Source organism: Mycteria americana, chromosome 1 (assembly GCF_035582795.1).
Source record: "Mycteria americana isolate JAX WOST 10 ecotype Jacksonville Zoo and Gardens chromosome 1, USCA_MyAme_1.0, whole genome shotgun sequence".
NCBI lineage: Eukaryota > Metazoa > Chordata > Aves > Ciconiiformes > Ciconiidae > Mycteria > Mycteria americana.
In genome coordinates this window covers 70,439,202-70,465,871 of record NC_134365.1, presented here as the reverse complement: position 1 = coordinate 70,465,871, position 26,670 = coordinate 70,439,202, and the positions used below count along the sequence as shown (strand labels likewise).

Here is a 26,670-nt window from a genome sequence, read left to right as displayed (position 1 = left end):
AGGTGTCAAATATTGTGGCTGGGATGTGTTGACATGGCAGTGCAGCAAGAACAAGTTAGGGCAGTGAAGTTGCAGAAGTAAAACTGGCAGCTTCTGTGGCAGTTTGATTTTGCTGTGCTTTGTTTCAGCCAGCCAGTCTCATTAAATATCCTCTCTTTGGTAAGTACAGCATTCACTTTTCATATACCAGTGGAGACAAACTCATTCTTTATGAGAACTGAAGTACATTACCCTAAAAAAAATGTTTCTGTGCACAAAATATGAGAAACACAAGTATGTGCAGGTTTAGATACATAAAGGAAATCCTTGAGAATCGAGAACTATGGTGAAATAAGCTGGCAAGTAAGCTCCTTTGCGCATGATAAAGCCACTCTTTTTTTTTTTTTTTTTTTTTTTTTTTGATGGTAATGCCAGAGAAAGGCCACACGCTTGTTTGGTTTTGGCTGCAGCAGTCCTAGGTAGGAGAGTTGAGAATGACTAATTCAACTGTTTTTTCTTGGCCTTGAGGGTCAAACCAGAGCACTTTGTTAGAACAGTAGACATTGGAAATAAATAATTTCCATTTATTGGAAATATAAACAGTCTTCACATGGGAGCTCCTCTTACTGTTCTGCATGTGAATTTCATAGCTTTTGTCTGGCATTTTGGTGTCTATTCCTTTTGGGGCTTTTTTTTGCTGGTTTGTTTACTTCCTCCCTCCTTCCTCATCTCACAGAGATCTCCTCGTTTATTTTCTGATGACCAAGTGCCTGAGAATGTTGAGCAAAGGGCATGTCAGCTGGCTGCCCTCCTGGAGTCCAGACCTGCAGTGAGGCATCAGGTGACTACAGCCCTACCTATCTGGTGTCCTGTATCAGTGTGGGATTCTGGGTACCGGTGACATCTGGGGTCTGAGGGATAGAAAAATTCACCAAAATACGATGACCATTGCTGTACAGTCATGTGGTTAAAAAGACACGGTCAGATCTATTTTGTGTAGTATTTTTATCCTACTTGCCAGTTCTTAACTGTCTCCTTGTTTGATGAATGACAATGTTTCTGTTTCTCAAAACACAATATAAACAACAAGGTAAAAAACAGCCTCCAAGCTTCAAAGTACATGCTGAATACCAGCTGCACTCCAGATCAAGTCATCTCACAGTGGTCATTTACCAGTCAGTTGCTCACAAATTTTACTTGCTTCTGGAAGCAAGAACATTTGCTTTTTCCAAGCATAATTCCTGGCTCTGAAGTACTACTTTTGTGTCCATATTTCCTGTATACTTATTTCCAACGGTAGAGTTGGCAGCCCGTGCAGGTTTTCTTTGATTCCAGTGTACGCATTTGTTTTGGTTTGGTTTTGTGCTTAATTTTCTCTCCAGGGTGTCGTCTTTGGCATATGGGAGCATGCCAGTTTGAACGGTGGTTTCTTTAGTTTCTAGTTGCTTGCTCCTATCTCTGTTTTCAGTTATCTTCAACAGCATTTGGCAAACTGGAGAGTGCTTTTGGAAAACACCATCTACATAAGTGATTTTTTTCATAACTTACTGTTTTGAGTTAACCATCCAAAATCAAGCTCTCCTCTTGGGCTGGAGTATAAACAGTCCCAGAATTTTTGGTGGTGGGCATAACTTTTCAAAGCCATGTCAAAAGGAAATTTATAACATTTAGGTCACTTTCCATTGCTGTTCTTTTGGGGATGCTGTCTTTGCTGTTAATTAAAGTCAGGAAAGCTGTTCTCGAGGAAGAAGAGTGAACCTTTGGCTGGATTTGAGATAGAATTTGGGGACATAGAAGAAACCATGAAAGACTGGGTAAGAAGACTAATTTTAACATATTAACATCCATTTGTTAATGGGTGACACAACTGAAGATCTCAGGCATGATCCAAGGACAGCATGCTCACATGCATTTCCTTACTCAATTGAAATGATGATACAGAAATGAACATCTAGACCAAAACATCTTGCTCCTACCTTTTGTGTTGCTCTCTAGTGCTTTTAAGCTCCTTTTGAGGGTGGAAAAGATGAACAGCATTACAATGGAAAGATAGAAATTATTTTTGGAACTATCTAATTTCTGTATAGTGCAGAATTAAGAAGGAGAGAAAATAAAGGGGAGACAGAGAACACAAAGTAGAGGAAAGGATAAAGTGGGTAGGGCAGAGAGGAAAAAGAGGAAACAGATGTTGGAACACTGGAGGCAATGATAGATTATGATGTGGGATTTAAGGGAAGAAAACAAGAAAAATAGAGTAGTAAGAGAAAGAAATCTTAGCGAAGACAGACATTTTCAGAAAAGAAATTTGATTAAATGTTGATGACCTTAAGTACAGAAAAATCTGTGTATAAAGTAAACAGTTATTTCTTTAGATTGGGGAAATTGTGAAAGCCAAGCTATTTTGCATTTTGTCCAGTAGATTTAATCTTGAGGCTAGGCTATTCTAAGTGGCTAGAAATAGCTATTTTCATGGGTCATGCAGCTACATGACATTTATTTTACCTTTTTATAATGGAAAACATAATTTTCTTGTAAAAGAGGGTCAAATATTTGAAATTTGCATAATTTTTATTTCCAGATTATAATTGCTAGGAATGCACAGTTTCTGCCAGCACTGTTTGTCTGATACTTCCATCTATTGTTTTTTTCCTTTTTATGTGAAGTATTTCTTGGGAGATAGGCATAATGAGCCATAGAGATAATGAGATTTGGAAGACAAAATTTTGGGTTCTCCTGTGAGGAACCAGTTTCAGAAGGATGCAGATTCTCAGTTTGGGATTTATTGTTTGCCATTTGGTAAACAGGAACAGCAGATTGTTTTATATTGTTTCATTCTTTTTAGTGTGATATTTCCAGTCTGCTTACAGTAAATTTTAGGTTGGAAATTTGCTGCTAATTACTGGCAATGCATACAAGTTAATTTTGTTCTCTTCCATCCGCAAGGAGAGCAGGCTTTTGGTTTATATAGTTAAAATATAGAAGAGGTCTCACATGGCCTGAAATACAATCTTAGTGCCTTGGGCCAATAATACAGAACAATGGGAGATACAAGAGGAGCAGAGGAAATTGATTTGGGATCTTTGCCAGTGGCTTAGTCGGTTGGGTTACAGGAGGTTGGACATCTGTGGAAGTAGGTAACTGCTTCCAAATGGTCCTAAATAACTTAAGACCTAATAAAGAGCAAATTAAGAATAACTTACTCTGCCTCACTAGGGAGAAAGTGAAGATACACTGGACATTTTTCTCCAAGTTTTCCTACAAGAGTCTTTAAGAATTTTTTTTTTACGGTGGGCAGAAGGGCCTGAGTTTTTTTTATTTTCTCTTGCCTCTGTAGCCATGTGTGATTGTTTTGATTTTTATTTTATTTTTTAGCCTGAGACTGAACCGTCTCGCCGATTCTTTGTTGACCAGTGGGAGCTCTCCCTTAGCCTCCGTTCTTCTAATCGCCCTTCTTCACCTTCATCTGACTCTCTTCGACAGGTAGCATTAGCCTGAGCATTCTCAGCTGTGTTCGCTTGCTGCACCCCAGTCCCACCAGCCAAGGACACACCACAAGAGATGGCTAGGCTTGCAATGCTTCACCTGCAGAATGCAATGTCTGTGCATATTCATGCACAAATGAGAAGCCAGAGGCAACCTGTAGCATAGCTTGGTTATTGTCAGCCATAAAGCAGTTTGAAACTAAATGTATTTAACGTTTGGTGTAAATGAAAAGCTTGTGGTACATCTCACTCTCAAATCAGTTTTTTTGAGCACTGGTAGTCTTTCTGGCTTTGCAGTAAAGCTTTCTTGTTTTGCTTGCTGCTTTTGTTGAGATCTTGGGCCAAACTACAGAATGTGTTTTTGCATATATGCTTAATGGACAGCGTGACAGAAAAAGTACTTTGGGTTTCTGAAAAATCACTGAGAATTTGTACTAGTTGCAGCTGTCATACATAAACACGAGGAACTTGATTTGACCTAAGCTGGAGTGGGTTCTTTGCCTGCTCTTGAAAATGTTGCAGAATGTTGTATATCTTGAAGGCTTTTGCCCACAGGAGGAAAGATGAAATGCTTCATTTAAGACCCAGTATTAGGCCAGATGTGATGTACAGGAAAAAAGCAAAACAAATCAGAAACCCAGAACCTCAAATCAAAAATTCAGCAGCTAAATTTCCCACACCAAATAGTCCAAGGTATTGTGAATTAAGATTAGCATAATCACTTTTTAAGCATGGAACTTCATATATGCTGGTAGAAATTTAAAGATCCTGGAGCATCTGCAATTAAGGTTGGATGAAGGTTTCAAATCAAAACTTGTTCAGTGGAAATCTGGTGCAGCTAAAAGAAAACTTTTCCCATGGAAAAGCTTGAACTATCTTTTAAGAAAATTTTAAAAGCCTCAAAGATTTCTGGTCTTTTAGAGGAAAATGAAAAACTCTTGGCCAAGTGATTATGGTTGCCAGTTGAAGATCATCGTTGAATGAAAGGAAGAAAATTTTTCCAGTGGGCAGCATTTTAAATTTAGTATTTGACAAGTTATGATGTATGACATTAAAAGGCAACTCTGCACATGTGTGTGCACACATTAGCTGAGGAAGAATATGGAACCTGGAAAATTTTGAAAGACAAATCATGTGTTATTTCTTGCATATATAAATACTCTGAGTGCTCTGCATTTTGGGGTGGAATCAGTAGACAGGTTGAAGTTCTTTCTGTGTAGAAATAAACCCTCATTACTGCAGTGGCACAGAGCTTAAGGAATTAGGACTTCAGTGATAGCGACAGTAATCTCTGATGGCTGAGCACTCCACTTTCAAAACCTTTTTCCCCAAAGTACCACCCATTCTGTGGTGAATTTCAGTTTTTGTGATGCTTCCTGCTGTTCTCATGTCTGAACATGTGAAGGTCTTAAATGTTCTTAAAAGGCTAATAACCACACGTATGAAATTTATGCTGTTTTATTAGTTGTGGGAAATAACTACTGTGCTTCAAACAAGTTCTGCTATATGAGTAAAGGGCATTTTGAGATACAACTTTAGTCCTTTCCTTCAGAATACTGTTATCCTTGGCATTTTACACTTGCCAGAAGCTGGAGTGTCTCTCTGATGATCCTTCATTTGCTGAGGAAACTCCAGCTAGAAACATTCATGCTGCTTCTTAGTCTGGAAAAGGAAGATTGCTTGGCGTGCTCCTTGCTGCTCTGAGTCAAATACATGGTGTTTGCAGTGTGATTGAGCTAACAGGGATGTAACCACGTAATTTTCTTAACCATGTAATTATTGCCAACGGTTGTATTTCCTGTGAAAAACACTTCCTCTGCTCCTGCAGTGACTGAACTTGGCTTGCAAACACTCATTTTGTACCATCTAAGGTAACAGCCAACATGCCTAGATTTCTTGGAATACTGGAGGGTTTTTAGATATCCAAAGTTAATGGAGTCAGTCAATACCCATGACGGAGAAAAGCCTAGTCATAAAGCCATGTTCACAGCTGAACAAGTATATGTTCCAGATGTAGGCAGGTATGGCTTTAATGCATTGGATGAGGCTCTTGCATCTGTTTTCATATAAACCTCTATGTATTTTTAGCATTGGAAGAATTGATGTTTTTGAATCACTGTGAGTGCCTTAGTTAAGGATTTCTCCCTGCTCTGTGAATGCTCTGTAAATCAATTCTTTCCAGTTGCTAAGCATATAAATATGCTGTTGTGATCAGCATGTTGCATTAGACTATGTAACAAGTCTTCTAAAAGATCTTTGTTTCAGATGCCAATTTTACCTGGAACCTAAAATCTTAACCTATATTTGGCCTCGTCTTTAAGAAGTGTCTATGCTCAGGTTTCCAGGTGCAAAATACCCCACAAGCGAAAATAAGATCTGCTTTCTTCATCATCATAGTATTTCTAGAGCACTTAGAGAATGCAAAATGCAGGAGTTGATCCTGGACTGTACTGGTGATTTCTGATGACACTAGCTTTGCTATTACTACTTGTCACTTCATATTGTCCACTGTCTTGGCATGATTTGACCTCTCTGCACCTTTTCACCACCTAACCTGTTATCATTTTAGTCATTTTTTTAATTTGATTTTTTTTTTCTTTTCTCACTGCCCTATTGTTTTATTCCATCCCTCTGGTAGAAGTATATAAAGATGTACACAGGCGGAGTGAGCTCATTGGCTGAGCAGATAGCCAATCAGCTTCAAAGGAAAGAGCAACCCAAAACCCTTCTAGACAAGAAGGAACTGGTAAGACGATGTACAGATGATGCGTGTTTGTGATTAGATGTGCTGTAGATCTGAAGTATTGTGAGTGTCCAGTTGTTACTACCACTGATGGAATCTGTCATGGCTTTGTGAAAGACTTCATTTCCCTTTCTCCATCCGCCCTCACTCTTGTCCTCATTTTCCTTGCAAAATGTTTTAATCTAATCTCAGTGGCCAAGAGTTGTGCATAAACATTTGAGAAACTGCTTGTCATATTTATGAAGATGTGTTTGAACCACTGGAGCTACTTCTGCATTATTGTTTTCTGGAGGAGATACTGATTTTGATACTGCAGGTCTAGGAACTGCTGTTGGAGGGATTTCTAATGGTTTTGGCTCTCCATCATATGCCTCCTTCAGTCATTTATTTCAAGGTCATCATTAATAGTACCGGTGTCTGCTCTTCCATCCAGAGCTTATTTTACTCCTGACATATGTAGGCATGGCATCCTAGGACCTTCTTCCCTGGACAATAAGGTTAGTTTTTGGTGTCCTGATTAAACATGTGAATTGTGTCCAAGAACTGCAGCATCCATGTGTGAAAAACTGCAGTGTCCAGATGCTCCTGTATCTGCATAAATGAAGAGGAAATATGACCGTGCAATGCTGGTAAGGCTGGACACACACAAATTTAGCCATGCCTATTTCTGTCTAGGGCTCGCTCAAAAAGGAGTTCCCCCAAAACCTGGGAGGCAGTGATGTCTGTTACTTCTGCCGCAAGCGAGTCTATGTGATGGAAAGGCTGAGTGCTGAAGGCAAGTTCTTCCACCGCAGTTGCTTCAAGTGTGAATACTGTGCAACAACCCTGCGCTTGTCATCTTACGCCTATGATATTGAAGATGGTAAGAGAAATTGCCTTTTTGTCAGAATTCTCTTAACTGTCCTGGAAGTCTGTCTAGTGACTTCAGTTCTTTCTTTGCTTAAAAATTATTTGGTGAGTTAGGGAAGAGAGTAACTTCCATTCCAAAGACACCATCTCTCAAACTGATGAAACTATATGGATTTCTTGTGGCCAGGTCATGCTGACAGCAAAATAACTGAGCTGTTAGGAATTAATTTAACATAATAACAGCTGCTAGAATGCAAAAAACAAATAGTAGTTGGGGGCTTCAAAAGGGTTTGGAGGCTGAGTTTGAAGGCTAGACCCTTTACTCTCATTTCAGTACTGTCGAATGAGGAAACTCCTTAGTGTTTAATACCACTTAAGAGAAAATAACACGCTGGAGACAAATGAAGTCAGCTTTTTCTTCTTGAAGACATCACAACTCTTTATGTTTATTTTAGATGTACTAAAACAGGAACTTTATAATCAGGGGCTGTGATAATAGCTCATTATAGACTAAGTTCTGTTTATATAGCGAAAAATGGAACATGGAAGTTGAGTAGAGGTAAGTCAATGTTCTATATAGAGAGAAAGTGTTGTTGAAGTAGTTACTGAAGATTCAGTAATGACTCTTGTTTTCTGTATCTGATAGACTGAGGAGGAAGGAATATGATTACAAAACTTGCTGATGACTCAGTTAACAGAATCTAACATGCTAAGAATTAAGGAAAGCTTCAGATATACCTAACAAATCTGAGAAACCAGACAAGATGGCAGCAGATGAAACTCAATTTATCAACAAAGTGGGCATAATGAAAGTAATAATTTCAAATCGCACATCACTTGTCAAAAGTAATGTCCTTCTAAGAGTAGCCATGTGTTGCATTCTTTGCTTGAGTAGTGATTGACAGAAGTTTCACATTTTCTGAAGAAAAATTATGAGAAAGTATCTCAGATAAACCTTTATTTATATCAGCAGGTATGCCTTCATTTTTGCCATTTACCTTTACTCCTATCTCAATAGGAAAATATGTGCAAAATGATGTAAAACTAGTGAGAGGTTAGGTGGAAAGGATTCTACTAGACACATGATGGTGTAGAAAACCAAAATAAGAGGAGAAAAGTGTTAGTACCAATAGTTTTCCCTATTCATTGAGGCAAAGATGAAGTAAAAATTATAAACTGATATTCCACAGGATGAAACTCCAGAATATTCTACTGCAGACTGAAATGTTACAAAATTGATAGGTATCTACTATGTGTAGGTAGGAAGAATCTTTTTGCATCTACTGGGTAGAATAATGGCCATGGAAACACCATCTAGGCCTAAGGGGCAAAAAGAACCAAAATTGTATTGATGATGCATTATATAATGACTTCAAGTAATAGACTTGCTCAGTCACGAAGAGTTGAGGAAACTTAGAACCATCAAACCCATCCCCCAGTAAGGAATAGAAAACCCATTATTACTTGGCTGGAAGGTCATCAGACTTGGCATGCGAGTTTAAAGGGGCCAATGATAATTTTGAAATCAACATCTCAAAGTAAAAGCTTCATCACTAACCAAAGTTGGGGAAAAAGCATTTTTTGAGCACTGCTGTTATTTTGAACATTCACAAATAACTGAATATCTGATTATATGATTAGCAATAACAGACTGAGCTCCTCTGTAAGCTGTATGGGCTGAAACAGTTTTTGCCACCAGATTAGTGATTCCCTCTGCCAGCAAGCTTATGTATGCACTTACGGCCAGATAGTTCTCAATGAAGCAAACGCAAAACTCAGCACACTTAAGTGTGAGTTTCAGCACACTTAAAGCATTGATTCTGAAATGATACTACATGCCTAACAGTTGTGTATGTATATGAAGCAGATATGGCCAAACAGAAATATGTGGTATCCCATCTAATCTAATAATTGTGAAAATTTAGCTTACATTTCATTCTGGGTTTTCTTTGAGAGAAAAAAATAACAAAGCTATACGCGTATTGTTGCTATTCATCTAGCTGTTTGCACTGATGTGCATTCTGCAGTGCTCTGCAGTCAGTGTCTGGTTTTAGGCTTCAAAGTCTGAGAATTTTTATGTAAGAGCTTTTCTATTGTTGCTCAGTTTGAAAGAGCAGTTTTTGGAAAGAGTAAATATTAAGAAATGTTTTATTTCAGCAGAGACTTCTTGAGAGATAGGGTTTGTCATTTTTCCATCATAAAACAAAGCATTGTGCAAATACCAGCCCAGAGAAACTAGAGGAAGGAGCAAAGGACGGAACATAGGTTTGAAATGCATTAGCAAAGTTGTAGGAATAGGATAGCAGTAGGGGATGCTATGGGCTGCGTATACCAAGCAGGATACACTGACAACGGTACACTGGAAGATAATTATGTGCCATCCATTTGCTGCCATTCCTATTATTTGTATTATGGTATTACTAGTACTGCCTTGGCTTCCTGACAGTGTTCAGATACCAGTGAAAACTCATGTAGACTTCTGGGGTGTTACTAAACCAGTATCACAAAAGGTCTTAATTGTGAAAATGAATCATTGGTTGATTGTCCTTTCCACAAGTAGCCACTGTGCATTTTTAGAGACGGTTCTTTGGGAGTTAACACTGTCCTCTCCCACTTTCCTCTGCTGGTTGTATTCATTCTTGCTTTTTCCAAAAGTGCTTCTGCCAGCTTTTCATGTGATGATTTCTTTGTTCCTCACACACTGCCGCATTGTTAGCATGTGATACCACAAAAGCCTCACAGCTTTGCTTTGGTGTTTGATAGGATTTTAAGCTAAATGGCTGTCAGGCACCCAATGGAAAGGAGGCTGGCTAGGAGGGGGGGAGAGGAGGGCTGGAGTTAAAACTTCAGATAGTGTTTTCCTCCATGTATAGTGAATAAGCTAGATGGAGCAAAGGGAAATGGCAGCAGAAAATAAGTTGCAGTGAGATGGACATTTATGTTGTGCTAAACTGCTGTGCTCTCATTGCTGAGCATCATTTGTGTTTTATCTGCAGGTAAATTCTACTGTAAGCCTCACTACTGTTATCGACTCTCTGGTTATGCTCAAAGGAAGAGGCCAGCAGTGGGTCCTCTGTCAGGAAAGGTAACTCATTATTTTCATCTAACATGTCATGTTAATAGGTTTTGATTCTTAACATTGAAAAAGTAAATATGCTGGTTTTTTTTCAGAAAGTAGAAAAATTCAGAGTGCATCAAGTTGCTTTTTTATGTCATGAGATCTTGCAGTTCTATAAAATTTATTTAAAAGCAGTTCCTTTCATTACCACTTCTCTTTTCATGGTTCTTTAGGATTTTGATTTGTTTTCTTGTCAGCTGAAATACTTATTCAGGCCATACAGAGACTAAATGAATTGTGTTACCAGTTTTGGTTTTGCTTTGTTTCGCCATGGTTTTTCTTAAGATGAAACAAATTATTTGCATTTCCTTTTGAAACATGAAGTTCTACCCCACTTGCGTAGGCTATGAAGAAGACCTGCCTTCATTTCTGAAGGTTTTCAGTGTGTTAATGGGAACCTGCGTGGAAAGAAAGGATATCCCTTTTCCTATATTATCGTAATGGAAGCATTTGTGCTTTAAATACAGGATCAAGACCCACTGTACAGAAAAGTCTCCCAGCTTTTGTCATTACAATCCAAGGCACTTAATTTGTCTCCTCAACACCCTTTTCAGTATTTTTGCATACTCTGTCTGAGCAAACTATATGGTAGTCTCTTAACAAGTTCTGTTAAGCTTGCATGCTACAAACTGTCCTTCCCCCTTAAATTATATTTTCCTTTGTGGTAGTGGTGGTGCTTGTCTTTCTGCCTGTTTCTCAGGTTTTATTAGTACAAGCTGAAGCTGTACTCCTCCTTTTTGGAAGGATAAGGGATCCGTCCCAATATTTGTGCCATACTTCCTGCCAAAAATAAAGACTAAAAATGGTACTTGTTTTATTTCCCAGATGAGCAGACTTCAGGGATCTTACTACTTTGACTTTCTTGGATATCCAGCTTGTTTTTCAGAGCTTTAATAAAGCCATAAATTGAGAAGGAATATACTTAGTTCAGACCTTGCCTTATGTGATGATTAAGGGGTATCTTAATTGCGAGAGAGATGTCTTCCTAGTTCAACGTGTTCAGCATATATAGCCTCACATAAAAAAAAAGAGTATTGCTGAGGCATTTTCAATTTTAATATGAATTTAATTTCCCCCACATTCTTACAGGACACCAAAGGACCCCTGCAGGACGCCATGGCAAGCGATGGAAGTGGACGGGCAAACACCATCTCCGCCTCAGCAGAGAGGGCCCCAGGTAGCTCCGCTTCCTTCTTTAGCAGGGTGGTGCAGTACTCTCTCAGCCTCTTTGGCAGAGTTAGGGTGGCAAGCCAGCGCCTGCAAAGCACAGTTTCCTCGATCGGGCACCAGGTAGCCCAGAACCCTTTGGACTCCTTTTTCATGTGTCAGCTGATGGCTTTTGGGGTTCCCTTTCTCTATGTCCAGTCAGAAGTTCTTGTGCAGATCCTAGGGGAATTCTGTGGGCAGCCTGCTGACCAGTAAGAATTAATGTGACCCAACTTTATGAGCTGTGTAATTTGTGTGATTTTGGGGTGCCGTGTGAATTTCGTGCGTTACGTGAAAGTCTCAATATATTATGTTGCACTGTGGCTTTGGGGCCTAGATGTTCTCGGTCCTTTCAAGGACATTATCTGAAAGAATTCCAGGAAAACACAGATGCTCAGTTGAGGGTCTCCTCTGAGTGGGCCCAGATAAAGAGCCCTGGTCTGTAATGTATGCAGTTCAGTGTTAGTGAAGTTAAAAGTTCTTCTGATGCACTGGAATAACTCTCAAACTGGATTTCTGTGTTTGCCTGAATTCTGGGTGTGGTTTCTTGTTCTCCCAAGCTTCTCTTCATTAATCTGGTACTTGAATGGGAAAGATCCCATTATCTCTGGATTGTGCCTCTTTTGGAATTCTGGGTGTCTCTGACAGTTACTGGGATTGGATTCCTTAAACCCCTTGAATTTCATGGTGCTGGCTGGCAGGTCATGGTGCTCTTCCCTTACTGCCAGAATCTGTGCTGCTCCTAGTCATGGCTTTGGGAATGGGGTGGTGAATGTGTGTGTCTTACTGTGAAGTAGTTTTGCCTTTTAACTTGAAATTCTAATTCCTTCTAACATGGGAGAAGTGTCTGTGCTACAACTGCTCGTTTGCCCAGCCCCTAAGTGCTCGCTTAGTGATGTCCTAGTATTTGTTCCAGAACACTATGGATAAACTAAGTCAGCTGCTTTTAGAGAGAACATACTTAGAGCAACACTTTGAGGAAAGAATGTTTTTGCAGTGCTAGTTGAGAAAAGACCTTTACAACATGCAGGCAAATAAAATTCATGCTTTTGTTTGACTTTATGTAGTATTCTTACAAGTGTTTCTAAGATTTGTAACTGAATGCAGTCCAACAGAAATTTATTCTTAGTGCATGCAGTTGATTCTTGAAGTGTAGTTACTTTCACGGTTTCCTCTTTTGTTTGTGTGGAATTTCCACATGGCAAAATGGAGGAAAGGGAAAAGGTATGGAAGAATGACATTTGCAAAATGCTGTGGACAGATGGGATAACTACAGCTTTTTTTGTGCAACTGGATAGACTTAAAGTTGCTTTCTCTAAAAGTGAAGATATTTTTTTTTTTTAGCTGGAGCATATTCGTTAAGATGAATGCAAAAAAGTATTTCTTGGAGCATAGTGCATCTGATGTGAGAATAAGGTGGTTTATGGAGTGAAGCTATTGGTGATGAGAAGTGGAAGAAGGAGAGTTTAGCTATATATATCAATTAGTTTATCAAAGCAATGGCTGACAAAGTCTCTTTCCTCTGATTTAGTCCTTCCAACTGATTGAATTTAATTACTCACTTTTATAAATGAGCATTCAGTAAATAGCATCTAAGTGAACACTAAGTAGAGCAAGCAATAGGCCATGTTTTGCTATAAACTTCTATAAATTAGATATAAATCAGCTATAAATCAGATGTTTCCATCTCTCCTGACATAGTGGTGGCACAATCCTGTAGCAGAACTGTAGTATTTTCAGAGGAGTAAAACAGAACAGACACCATTTTATCAAATGGCAAAACTTGAAATCTAGGACTCTTTCTGTTTGCTTTCTGCTTTTCTAAAGCAGTGTATAACTGTAGCATCATTTTTAAAGCTTTTGGACCTTTTAAAGCTTTGCCTCTTGCAGTGCCCAAAGTACGTTAGAACATACTCAGCTTAGCTGGGTCAAGCTAGGTCATCTTTAAGGCAGTGTATTGTGGTGCATTCTTGTGTGTGCATGACAGAAGTACATTTAATGGTAGAAGAGTGAGCAGTGCCTCTGCTGTTCTCTCCCTTTCTGCTAGAAAAATGCCATTAGTGGCTGCGATTTCGTTTTCTTTGTGAAGTAGGTTCTAAGTATATCTTAAAACTACTGGCTTAACAATGGTTAAGAAGCGGGAGGAGGCTAAATGCAATGTACTTTAAAAGCAAGCCACAGTGTCATTAAAGGCAGGTCAGTTCTCTGTTAGTGTAACAGTCATGTCCTGTAGGTACCTACCTTTAGCTGCTGTTCTTGCTGGATAGGTAGGATAGGAAACCTGTGATGTGTTTACAGTTACATATGGTTTGAACAAAACAAAACAAAACAAACCCTTTTGAATTACCAAGCTTGATAATACAGCGGGTAAATAGCATATTATTCCTGAATAATCAAAAGGAGTCTATAAGATTACATCTCAGTATAACTCCTGACTTTGAACTATCTGTGTATGTGCTTTCTTGCAATTTATTAAACTGTTTAAGAGACTATAGGCATTCTGCTTTCTCTGTAGATTAGACAAATACCTTGAGCAAAAACCTGTCTGAAATGGAGATAGAGACAGAGCTCTGTTTCCAAGGCTCCGCTTCACCCATCTGGTAGATTCACCTAATACAGGTCATACATCTAAAAATGTTTGACCTCCTTTAAGGCAAGTGCCACCAAATGAAATTTAGCAATAGCAATTTCAGACCCTGAAGTCTGAGCCAATCCTCAGTAGTGAGGTAGATCTTTATGTGGAGTGTAAGTTACCTCTAAAATGATTAAGTAAAAAAAAAAGTGTGAAATGCACAGGTTTGATATTTGATGGAGATGTAAAGATAGCTTAGAAGGCAAAAGGAAGGTGTACAGCAGAAACATTAATTAGAGAATATACAAGACAAAACCCCCACTGTTCTTAAATTTTATACCTCTGAGTTAAATTCAGCCCTGAGTTAGCAAAGTGCTTGTTCAGTGAGCTTTATGGTGACTGGTGCAAGGCCTGCTTTTTAGTTGCGATGGATCCCAAGTGGATGTAAATTGCATGGGTTCTCCCCTTACACTCACTGCCTCTCTTGCTGTGCCACCAAATCTAGCCTCTTCTTTTTTAGCCAGCGTAATGCTTAAAATATATTCAACCACAAAATAACATTCAGAAGGTTTGGTCATCTGGCGTAAGGTTGGTCACAACAAGCACTTGTGATGTGTTACTAATCTGATTGGCATGTATTAACTTTGCTAAAGATGTCAGTCCCTCACTGGGTGGCCACAGTCTTAGCTGGCATTTAACATATTTTCTCTGTCCCTTGTATTGTGGTGACGATAGCTGCAGGGCACAATCTGTGATAAGCAAGTTGAGGTTTTTTTAGCAGTCGACCAGAATCACCCTTCTTGCAAAGGTTTTGCCTGGTTTGCCAGAGAGCCTGCGTGGCATCTTATGTGGTGGTTACAAGGGATATTCCCAGGGAGGTTATGGTCAAACTGGCTCTTGCAATATAGATCAACCCTTCAGTTTGGGAGGTGGCAACAAGCTTTTGAGTGATTGATGCCATTCTCTCCAGGGAAGGGAAGTCGGGGAAAACTGTTACTGTGCTTTTGGTCCTGCTGAACTGTGGCATGCTTGTCGTAGATTCTGTAACCTTTCTCTGTACCCTGTCTGCCTGTTTTTCTCTATCTTCTGCATTTGCCTTTGTGCCAAAATTGCTGCTATTGCCAAGAAAAAAAAATACTTTGCTTTTCAACTGTCTCTCCCTTTAATAATCTGTAACTGCTGTGTCTTGAATTTTTTTGAATATTATTTACAGTACTTTATATGGTTTTAATGTGCTTTTAATGCAAATGCTGTTTTTCTGTTTGTTCTAAAGGTCTGTAAGAACATATTTCTGACCTTTCAGCTCTTTCTTGACAGATGGACTTGGAACAGTCTTTACCCCTATTGCTTTTTGATGATGCTCCTTGGGGTGACTTTAGCCGGTGATGTTTTGTTGTAAGATGTTTCCCATTTCAGGCTTGTGTTCTCACAGCAATACGTTTCTGTCCCTATCAGCAATAGGGAGTTGGTAAAGGAAAGACCTGCTAGGGAAACTCATACTTCAAAATATACAGCGATAAAAGGCAAGTCATGAGATCTTTGCAGTAGTTACTTGACCTGTGAAAATTTAAGAAGCCAAATACAAGCCATAGTATGCAAAACTGAAAAATGCAATATCAAGTAGAGGCACTAGGTCTCCTGCCTTAAGATCACAAAAATATGTAGTGTATATGATATAGGTACGTAATATGAAAAGTTAAAAATCCTCCTATTGGATGTGCCTTAAGTGTTTTCAGGGAGCAAAGTTCTGAGCAAAGCCCTTCACAGTAGACACTTAAACAAGTAACCTGTTGTAAATAGCAAGCAAACCTGGACTTTACATGAGGCAGTTCTTTTGCTGACTTGGAGAGCTAGAGAAGGATGGCTGCTTCATCTAAATGGCATGTCCTTTAAAGTAAATTATCTGAGCCACATTTTCAAAAGGATCTTAACTGTCTGTATAATTTTAATAAATCTTTATGAATGCATCCAATATTATTTGCACACAATTCTACTTCTGTATCTAACGAAGTACGAATACATTTTATATGTATTTCTGTATATAACTAAGCTTCTTGTTCATAAACATTGCCTCTTTACGGTTCTGTATACATTGAACATGCCTTGTGAAAATAATTCAGCTCAAAACAATGCTGTTTGCTTGTGCAAACAAACATATCTTCATGAAATCCTCCACTTGGTCACTTCTTTTCAGTATTATTCACATTTGGTTTTTGTTCTTGTTTTAATTTGGCCTGTTTTAAACATTAAATTACAGAAGATAGCAGCAAACTAATTCTGTGACGTGTTCTGTTTGTGGTGCGTTCATTTTAAACCACCGAACTGTGCATTTACAAACACATCTGTATGCCCCCCCTGCCCCCACCCCACCCACCTCACCCCCCACCCCCCCCCAAAAAAAAAAAAAAAAAAAAGGTACATATTTCAGGATGCACCACCAAATTGGGAGGAAAGATAATTCCTCTACTACTGTGCCTTGAATGTTGTCTGTTCTGTTTGGAGGAGCCGTGGTGGTGTGTTTTGCAGGACATGGCACATGATCCTGAGCCCTTTTATGGGGTTTCATACAACTCCAAAGAGATCCGATGCAAGATTTATTTCTCTCTGCTGGAACATTTAAAATATAAACTTAAGAACCAGACCCTGTATTTTTGGAAGCTGAGGAGAGTGTGTGAGTTGCCTGATTAGGACCAAGGTTCAGTGCCCAGTGAATCATCGCTTAATAGCAAGCCAGGAATCTCTGTTAGGATAAGTGCTTGACTGTTCCCAGTCCATCATGTTCCTTGTCAGTGTTCTTATCAGGATTTGCGTGGCTTTGGCGTAAAGGAAAGGAGAATGCTAAAGGACCAGCAATTTGAAGCCCAGAAAATTTGGAAAGGCAAAGGCATGATGGAAAAGTTATTTGTTCTAGAGAGTGGAGATGCAGCTGACCTGCAGACTTTCACTGAAAAATCCTGAAAAAAGTTTTGGGGACCGAGGAAGGCTATACAAAACAGCGATGTGCTGAGTTTGTGCTCATGGCTGGATCCTGCTAAGAACACTTCTTCTTGGGAGTAACTGGGCTCCCGATTCCACCTTTCTCTCTAGCTTTCAGACCTGTAGACTTGTGCCACTGGAATATTTGTTTATTGTTTGTATGTGTATATTCTGAAGGGTGATATGAATTTTTCTGGGCACTTTAAGAGCTTAATTGAATGTTTTTGTGTCTTAGAAAAATAGTATCAAGTTTGTGTGAAGGAGTTGGATTTTTTTAAATTGCAGAATTAAAATGTCTGGTTTTTTTGAAAAGTGGAATCCGAGAAATGACCATTTTGAGATTGTTTCCCTCAGAGAAAAGGAGGGAGTGTGCATAAAATAAGCTTGGTGACAGATAATGTTCAAGTGAGATGATTAGTGCTCAGAAAGGCTTCATGTCTCCATTGTATAGCCTTTTTGAAGATTTTGATTTATGCAGTTGTTTTTAACCTGTTTTTGTTTTGGGTGTGTGTGTCTCTGAATTATGTAATACGTGGTTTTCCTGTTGCTGTGAAATCAAGACATTATTTGTTCAACTGTGTGAAATGTTCAAGGGAATAAATTCCAAACAAACTTCAGGTTTCTGAGTTTTTCTTTGTTCTCCCTCTGCTGGTTCCAGGTGAGGAATGCTGCAGGGGATACAGAGTTGGGGGAGAGTGAAATGAATAGATTTGGCAAGCTCAAATGCAAAAGACTTTTTGGGGAGCTCCGCGGCATGTGCCATCTGTCACTGCGAAGTACTGCTTTTCGGGCTTCTTCTGTATTGTGTTTTTTAAAAATTTTGCTGTTGTGTTGTGGTTTGCTCGGAGTGCAGGGCGTACACTGCACAGACGGCATGACATACTGCTGTAGAAAACCTGCTAAGGACCCCCCATACACAATATAATGCTTTGGCAAAGCTGGCTTTGGATAGATGCGCTCTCAGTGTTGTGGCCTCACTGATTTTGGTTGATTTGGGAGGTGGTTTTGTGTGCCTTGCTGCAGGCCAGAGGTGTTTGTCGCACTCTGTAAGCAAGGCAGTGATACCCACGTGTGAGGAGAGAGGAGGAACATGGGCGAGTGCAAGTCAGCAATTGGGATCAGGGAGGCATAGCCTTTGCACATGGTGTGACAGGTAAGCATCTTGGCAAGATTTGGTTCCTCTTGTTGGTATAGCAGCAGCTATGATGATGGGATATTTCAGTGTGATGGAAAGGCAGAAAATGAGTAAATACAGAGCCTTGTAGCCAAATCTTACGTCTTATGCTCTAGCTGGACAGTTGCCTTCTCTCAGGAGAATGGCACACAAGGAGATGACCTCTCTTCCTCAAGACCATGAAGAGACTATTCTGTAATGTTCTCACCATGACAAACAGATGGAGCTGGATCATAGTTTTGACCTGCATTTTCCTGTTCTCAAAGATATATTGGATTAGTCTACATTAGGGACTCATTCTGTGTCTTTTCTCACATGCTTCTCATGCTTCCTACTGCACCATTGGCAACTGAAGACTTGTAATAGCAGATGACTTTGGAGAGTCTAATTGTGAATGATGTGTCTTCTCTTTTGGGTTTATTTGGCCAGAGTAGTTATGTTTAAATGATAGCTCACAGAACTGCAACCGTAAACCAAATCTGTTATACGTAAGAGTACCTTCTTTGGAGGAAAGTAATCACTTTATGCCTTTGAAATTGCCTTTTATTTTTCTTTACTGTGATCAGTAGTCCTGATTTTGAGGCTAAAATGGGCCTTCAGTCCTGAGAAGGAGCCATCAGCATTCAGCGTAAAACTTCATGTGCTGGTGCCTGAACTAGAAATGTCATTTTGATGCACTCTGGAACAGCCTCCACTGCGCTGTATTGGGAAAGCTGTTAACTTTGCAGCTACATATGTGCTCTTTAGAAATAAAATGTTTGCTTCATGAATTTAAGAAAAAAAAAAAAGAAGAAAAAAAAGGATGAAGGGATGTGCATTTCCTGAGCTCATCCCCATCAGAGGTGAAATCAGACTTCCTTGCTGTACCAGTATAGGAGACATTGTTTTCAGCTAAAACTTGAAGAAACCAACTATTTGTGTGATGGGAGAGGTCCCAGGCACTCTCACCTCATTCTCCTTGAAGTCTACACAGATGCCTCACACTTTGTTTCTGTGCCTGTGGTTCTTCTCTAGTCTCATGGTTTCTGGTATTCTCTTACTAGTGCCTACAAGGAAGAGTTGAGCTCTGTGTCCTGCCCCACTGGATGGGAGAGGGGTGCTGCCAGGGAACTCCTTCCATGGCCCTGACACTCAAAAGTCACTTTTTGTTAAAGCATTCTAGTTTTGTTTGTGAAACAAAACTGAACCTTTTTCAAGCATTCTTCCCTTTGCTGCCACCCTTATTCCTCGCTCCCATTCCAACCTAAGATACTTACCTTAAAATGATTTACTCTAGAGGAAACGTTATTCTGTAAATAAAGCCCCAAGTAACACAGTATGTCAAATATCATTCTTTTTAACCTTTGCTGTGCAAATAAAATGACCTGAAAATGAGGAAGAAAAGTAGGCAATTTAGGCTGGGCCATGTTCTTGTGGAGTGTACGTGCTTCTTTGCCTGTAGTTCTGTAAAGAGAACACATTGATTTTTCTGAATATGCTATCCTGGGATCTTGAATTACACAGATTTGTCCTTCTGTTGCATCTGTCACTTCTGAGGGTCTCTAACATTGTTTAGGACTTGTAGAACTTGGTAAATAGATTAAATATTGTCTTCAACTTACAGAAAATGAGGTATCATGTACTTTTTTGTAGTTAACGTTTTCACTTAATGTCCTCAAAAAGAAAGTATCCACAGAAAATCTCACGTGGCTGCTCACATCCAACTATTTATCCCAGAACTGAAATTGAAGGACTGAAATTCACTATATAAATAGTAATATACTAAAGACAATTTTTAGAAACAAAGTATCATAATTATGTGTGTAAATCACTTTAAAACTTTGAGGCACTCAGCCATTCACAAATGTACAGAAGTCTGTGGGCAACGTGGATTTTTTTTTTTTCCCCTCAAAAACCAGATGACTTCCACTGAAGATGGACTGAATTAGCTTTTACAGGGGTTTGGAAACTCCATTCTAAGATTTGAGCTTTTGGAAGTACTAAGATGTTTTCCACCATGCATCCCAAAACAGCTTGCTTCATCAGATATATTTTGGTAGCAGTTTTTCCAAGAGGCATGTCGGCATAGACCATCTCCTTTGCAACACATGCTGCTCGGGTAGTGTGGAAAGCCTGCTGTGTACAAGTCATTTTACATTTTAGACATATTACATTTCTTCATCTGGTATGGTAGAAAACAAAGTAACTGTTTGATACAGATCTTTTCCTCTAATGTTCTGTAACAGTGATAAGAAAGTGTAAGGTACTTTTAAAATAATAAAATGAATTAATAAATGTCCATTCACCTCTACATCAATTAAAACAAGCCAGTGATAGTTTTACCACCTGCTTGTGATCAGCAGCATAATATATTAAGGTATGTAGTTGCTAATATATCTTAAAATACAAGGAGAAACAAGGGGAGAAAACCAAACTTTAAAAAAAAAAAAACAAATAGGAATAATCTGAAGGGAAGGAATAGATACACCAGAGTCAACACTGAACCTATTCTCCTGCTTCTATGAAGTGTATTTATGGAGGAAGGTGGAGTAGTGGTTGCTGAGCCGATCCTGGTGATGTAGAGTTTAGCTTGGGCTTTCCAAACAAAAATGGGCAGATGCTCTTTAAGGATGAGATGGCACTTCTATGCTCTGTTTAGTTGCTTACATCTTCTCTCAAAAATGTATGTTTAGTCTGACATTTCTCATGTTTGCTGTCATCCCAGAAGGCCGTGTTTTCTTTTTTAGGAAAATTTTGTAACTGTCCTTTCTGCTGTTATAGAAGTTTATCTGATGGCTTGCGGCTAGAAGTGTTTAAAAATAGGACTTTTTTACCCAAGAGATGTTTCAAATACTTTCAGGCTTGGGTAACTCAGTGATTTAAAACATCAGAACTGATGCGTAAGTTATCTTTAATCAGTAATGTGCCTTTTGGAAGCTTTCTTTTTGGAACTGGGGCAGATTTCTAATATACCTAGCTATATACCTATATACAAGGATTTTCTGAGTTTCAGAAAAAATCCCACTAAGGAGTGAAGCTCTGGATTGCTTGGAATATTCTTTACATAGCTGCTTTACAAGTTATACAAGAGCATGTGGGATAAATGTAGATAACAGAAAAGTATGCAACAGAATGAGGGAGCAGATGTTGATGCTTTTTGGAGTATATGGAGCTTTTACTTAGGGCAAGTATTCCCCAGTATGTTTTCCTGTAACTGCCAGCCTCAGATTTCAGCCTGTTCCATTTGCAGCACTTCATAATCTCGACACAAATTATAGAAATTAAGTAAGGACATGGTTATTATCTAAATATATTCTGAGATCCAGTAATTATGGAAATCTGTAGTGCATTGGAACAGAAGAGAGAGTGGTTATTAGCTCAGTAGTTGAAAGAAGATATCTGTTTGAAAGCTATGTTTTGAATCTGATCACAGTTTGAACAGGAAACTGAAAACATTTGATATTCCACACTTTTTTATTATGTATGATAAAATTTCTAGTTCCTGATTGATTGTTCTTTAATGATCAAAACATCATCCAGTATCCAAGGTGGAATTGGAAGTATCAGTTTATATATAAAGTAGGCAATATTTGTATTGATAGATTCCTCTACTACTTTTAGATGGAAATGTCCTTGGTTCAGCTTTGTGTTACTTGCACAGTGGGAATCACCAGTCTGATCCCTCCCAGTGAAATGAGAGGTTCCGGAGGGCTGCTGCATATGAGTGGCAAGAAATAGGTGCCACAATGAATAAACTACATGAAGTCTTATGTAGTAGAGAAGATAGCAGAGGCTTTCTGTCTAACAACATAAAAGGGGTTATTCTTTGGATTGTAACTGGACAATCACTCTTAAATGTTAATTTCCAAGTTACTTAAAACAAAGAGAGTACTTCACTTAAAAAAGAGGAAAACCTCATGAGTCAAGGTCATGGTGATTTTAAAATATAGTGTGGACTTTCTCACCTTTCCTTTTTCTCCCTGTCAGTCCCTGGATGTGTCTCATCCCAAGTGGTCCTTTGAGGTAACACACCTTTAATAGCTTCCAGGACAAAATTTATGCCTGCAAAGTGATGTTATCTTTAGCCAGATTATCCTTTAGTGCTCTCCAGGCTTCCCACACTCAGCTTCTTTCAGGAAGCGGAAACGAGGCCAGGCAACATATGATAGAGCTGAGCAAAATACTGGAGAGAGCTCAGACTTCTTAGATGATACCAACAAAATGGAAAATGATAGGCAATATGTTACTGACTTACCAATATTCCTGAGTAATAGCACACCAATAATTAACAGGCTTAATGTAAATTAAGGTAGGGATTTCATATCTCTAGTACTGGAAATGTATTTGGGCAGCAGTAAAAGTGAAATCTGTACAAAAGTTAAGATTTTCTGCCAGAAAAGATGCAATAAGGGGAATCAAGCTTAGCAGTGTTCCCCGGGGCATGGATTAGGTGGCTTAATACCTCCTTTCCCCTGTTTCTTTTCTCCACCCACCAGCTACAACAGTGGACTCTTTCCAGGAGTCAAAAAAAGCTATATTCCTGGATTATTCTATATCTCTGCTGTAATGAAGACAGCTTTTCTGTATTGTTAAACCATATACTGAGTTTTAAACTTTCATTACATAATACTACTACTTCACACATCCGCATATGAAAAACACTATCTATTTCTCAAACATAACTTTATAGCATAGTTGCAGATTAATTTTGATTTGTTTTCAAGACATAAATATAAATTACAGATGACCTTGAAATAAAACTGGTTAATTATATTCACTTCTGGTTGCTTCCACTAAAAACAAAGAAAGGTCAGATCAATCAAATTGACAGCTGTTTCTAGGCTTTGCCCTGCTGATGTTGTAGGAAGCAATGTTTTATTGGTGTTTGTTTTGACAATTCTAAAAGTCTATTTTAACTAAAATAGTGTGGGGGTGGGGGAAAACATTGCAACATCCATAAAATAAACATATAAGTTACTAATTTCATTCAGTAGTCAGTCCAATTCACTTTCATAATTATGCAGAAGAAGGGGCTTCCACATTTACTGACAGTATCTGAGATATGAAGAACTTAATTCTAGCTGGAGGTTGTGGAATCTGTGGAGGAGGACTTGCATCTTCATATGTTTGTTTCAGGGGTATCTGTTTCAGAATCCCTTGAATATTTTAGCTGTCAGTTATTCCCATACACATTATAATGGTTTGGGGGGGTCTTGGGGGGCCCTCTGCTCCCCATTGCTTAGGTAACCAGTAGGTATCAACAGGAATCTCACTGATTTTTTTTTCATGTGCTGTGTGCTGTTGAATCAAGTAATGCTATAAAACTTCTTGGTCAGCACTGGAAGTAGTGCTGGTTCTTTAATAACTCTGTGCTGGGTTCTTCTGCATCAGAGGATATTTAGACAAAACACCTTCCTGTCTGTACAGCTTAATCTCCCCATTTCTCTGTTTAGGTCCCTGATTTGCTAGCAAGAATTGCTTGACTGACGGTTTGAGGTCTGAGCTTTGACATGGTAGTAGAGCTCTCGAGCATGTTGGTTGCTCAGTGGCAAAACCCTTTTTCTTCTGGTAGGGTAGAAAAAGCTGCTGTTCTGCTCTGTGTCTGCTCCTTAGTTCCCTAGATTTTAAATGTCAGTTGAAGGACAGTTGTATTGATCCAAGTCCAGCCTGCATAAGACAGTTTGCGTATGTACAATTCCCATATCAAACTCCAAGAGCTTTGACTCAGTAGAGCATATCTTCTAGAAAGCTTAGTTAGTTACTGTTTATTGTTATGATTGATAAGTGTGCATTACAGAAGAATTTCAGTAGGGGCATCTTGAGGTTTGAGCTCACTTTGAATCCTGTGAATGGATGCTCTGGATATCTTGCTTATGAATAGACTTCGTTTTTCTTATCATACTGCCCTCTTTGAATTCAGGGCCTTTATATTTAGCAGAACGTGTTATAGATCAAACTGGAAACACAGACATCAGAAAATTCAAGATTTGATGGCTTCTCAATACAGCTGAGTAATTCAGGCTCCCTGAGAGCTTGGGAATACCCTAGGATAGTAAGAGAGAAAGTTGAGGCATTATATCAAAATAACATTGACATTTGATGAGTTTTAAGTATTTATCTTTGAATAAATGCATTCTTGTTTCTATTTGAGCAGGTGTTATATTACCCCTTGGCTTATATAAATCCCCTTGATTTATATAAGCCAAAGTGCTTATCAAAATTCAGGGGATCCTACCAGGATGTGTGCAGTTCTACAGTATGTGATGTGAAGCTGTGTGAACAAGCAGTGACAAGAATTCACCAGACCTGCTGGGCTCTTTCCAGTGGTTTCCTGGAGACATTTCCTAGAAGAGAAAATAAATGTTAAAGGGTGGATGAATCTAGATTCAAGACCTTAAACTTCTTCCTAACCCTTAAAAAAATCCATTCAATTTAACACACTTCTGCAAGTCAGTGTAGAGTTGCCATCTACATGTTTTATATATCTCTTACTGTGCAGTACAAAAATTAACAGTGGCTAAATATTAATTTTGGAGAGGATTAAGGAAAGGATTTCTGGCTGCATCTCTCAGAAGAAATCAGTTGCGCTTATTTAAATGGAATGTCTTAAATTGACACTGTTGCAATACGTGCAGCATCCCACAACGGGCCTCGGTACTAAGATTTCTTTTTTTTGTACACACTGTGCTGAGCACAACGAGCATCTCATAGGAGGTGCTGTTGCTCAACCTGCTCATGTAAACCATGTAATCATTATGCTTAAAATCTGACATATTTTAGTCCCTTTCTTACTTCAGAGTGTTTTGTCTTGACTGAAAGTGAAGTTGACAGTGAAGGGGTTGGAGTTGGGCATTCTGGATCCTGTTTCTCGCACTGCCACTAGCCTGTTGTGAGACTGCCTAGCTGGTATTTAATCTCTGTGTCTGGACTTGTGCAATGCCTCTACAGTACTTACCTACTTCCAAAACAGGTTTGTTTTAATATGCTAATACTTGTAAAACGTTTTGAGGCCCTTGGATGAGAAGTAGAGTTGGAATACAGAGAGGCAGTTAATGGAATTGAAGTGGGTGAGGGTGAAACTTCTGAGAAAAAACTGAAACTCAATCTGATATTAACACAGATGAAAAATGAGAAGCCTAAAAATGCTGCTGCATCTTGTTTGCTGCCTTCTCTATACCTCAGCGATAATGTTTGCTGAACTGCAAGCACACTTCAGAAACCTTACCCTAAAAGATATTTCTTAGAAATTAATGGCAATGGAATCTGAGGACTTTCAGCATTTCTGACTCAGAGCTCACTGCATTACTTTTAAACTCCCACAGAAAAGTTCCCATCTTCCATCTCTGTACTTTGTCATATGCAGTATGCTGCTGTTTCTATAGGAGTTGTTTTATGTAACATAGTTGTGTTCTCAAACAATTGTGCGGAGGTAGAAGCAATTGAAAGGTTTGGAAAAGACCAGTGAAAACAAACAGGTAGAGTGATTCACATTATCCTAAAAGCACAAGATTTGAGAAATCCAGAATGAAGAGTTTCCTGAGAAATATATTAATTCCTTTCCCCTTTTGCATGTGTTTCACAGTAGACCCCTTTATTTGAATTTCTGTAACTCCCCAAGGCCACAGCTGAGTCTATGCAAAATACTGGACCGCCACTTCACAAGAGATGACATTTAACTTAGCTTGCAATCTTAACAGATTTGACTAAGAAAAGGAAGTCTAGAGGTACTGCATGATTAATGAAAAATAAATTCCAGTAAAATAGGCAGGTAGTTTCCCTTTGGGAACAATTCATTGTTCTCATATTCCCAGTTTTCTCCTGCATCTTCAGCAAGTGTTATGTCAGGGAGTAACCTTGGCAAGATCAGTGGATGAAAAACTGGACATGAGCTGGCAGTGTGCGCTCGCAGCCCAGAAGGCCAACCGTATCCTGGGCTGCATCAAAAGAAGCATGGCCAGCAGGCTGAGTGAGGTGATTCTGCCCCTCTACTCCGCTCTGGTGAGACCCCACCTGGAGTACTGCGTCCAGCTCTGGAGCCCTCAGCACAGGAAAGACATGGACCTGTTGGAGCTGGAGGTCCAGAGGAGGGCCTCAAAAGTGATCAGAGGACTGGAACACCTCTCCTATGAAGAAAGGCTGAGAGAGTTGGGGTTTTTCAGCCTGGAGAAGAGAAGGCTCCAGGGAGACCTTATTGCAGCCTTTCAGTACTTAAAGGGGGATTATAAGAAAGATAGGGACAGACTTTTTAGCAGGCCCTGTTGTGATAGGACAAGGGGTAATGGTTTTAAACTAAAAGAGGGTAGATTTAGACTAGATATAAAGAAGAAATTTTTTACAATGAGGGTGGTGAAACACTGGAACAAGTTGCTCAGAGAGATGGTAGATGCCCCATCCTTTGAAACATTCAAGGTTGGATGGGGGCTCTGAGCAACCTGATCTAGTTGAAGATGTCCCTGCTTATTGCAGGGGGGTTGGACTAGATGACCTGTAAAGGTCCCTTCCAACCCAAACTATTCTATGATTCTATGATTTCATCTAGCTCATGAGAATAATCTGTAGATTTTACAGAACAAGGTAGTACTGGGGGAAAAT

At 39.2% G+C, this 26,670-nt stretch overlaps 1 protein-coding gene across 1 annotated transcript in view; it reads left to right on the top strand.

Annotated features, from left to right (window-relative positions):
- The window catches only part of MICAL3 (microtubule associated monooxygenase, calponin and LIM domain containing 3), a 166,521-nt gene that overhangs the window by 83,683 nt on the left and 56,168 nt on the right, over positions 1-26,670 (top strand). Inside the window, exons 20-25 of the mRNA XM_075505378.1 lie at positions 716-820; positions 3,352-3,459; positions 6,100-6,207; positions 6,880-7,066; positions 10,050-10,138; positions 11,261-11,348. Of these exons, the coding sequence (XP_075361493.1) occupies positions 716-820; positions 3,352-3,459; positions 6,100-6,207; positions 6,880-7,066; positions 10,050-10,138; positions 11,261-11,348 (685 nt within the window). The remainder of the gene's footprint in view (positions 1-715; positions 821-3,351; positions 3,460-6,099; positions 6,208-6,879; positions 7,067-10,049; positions 10,139-11,260; positions 11,349-26,670) is intronic.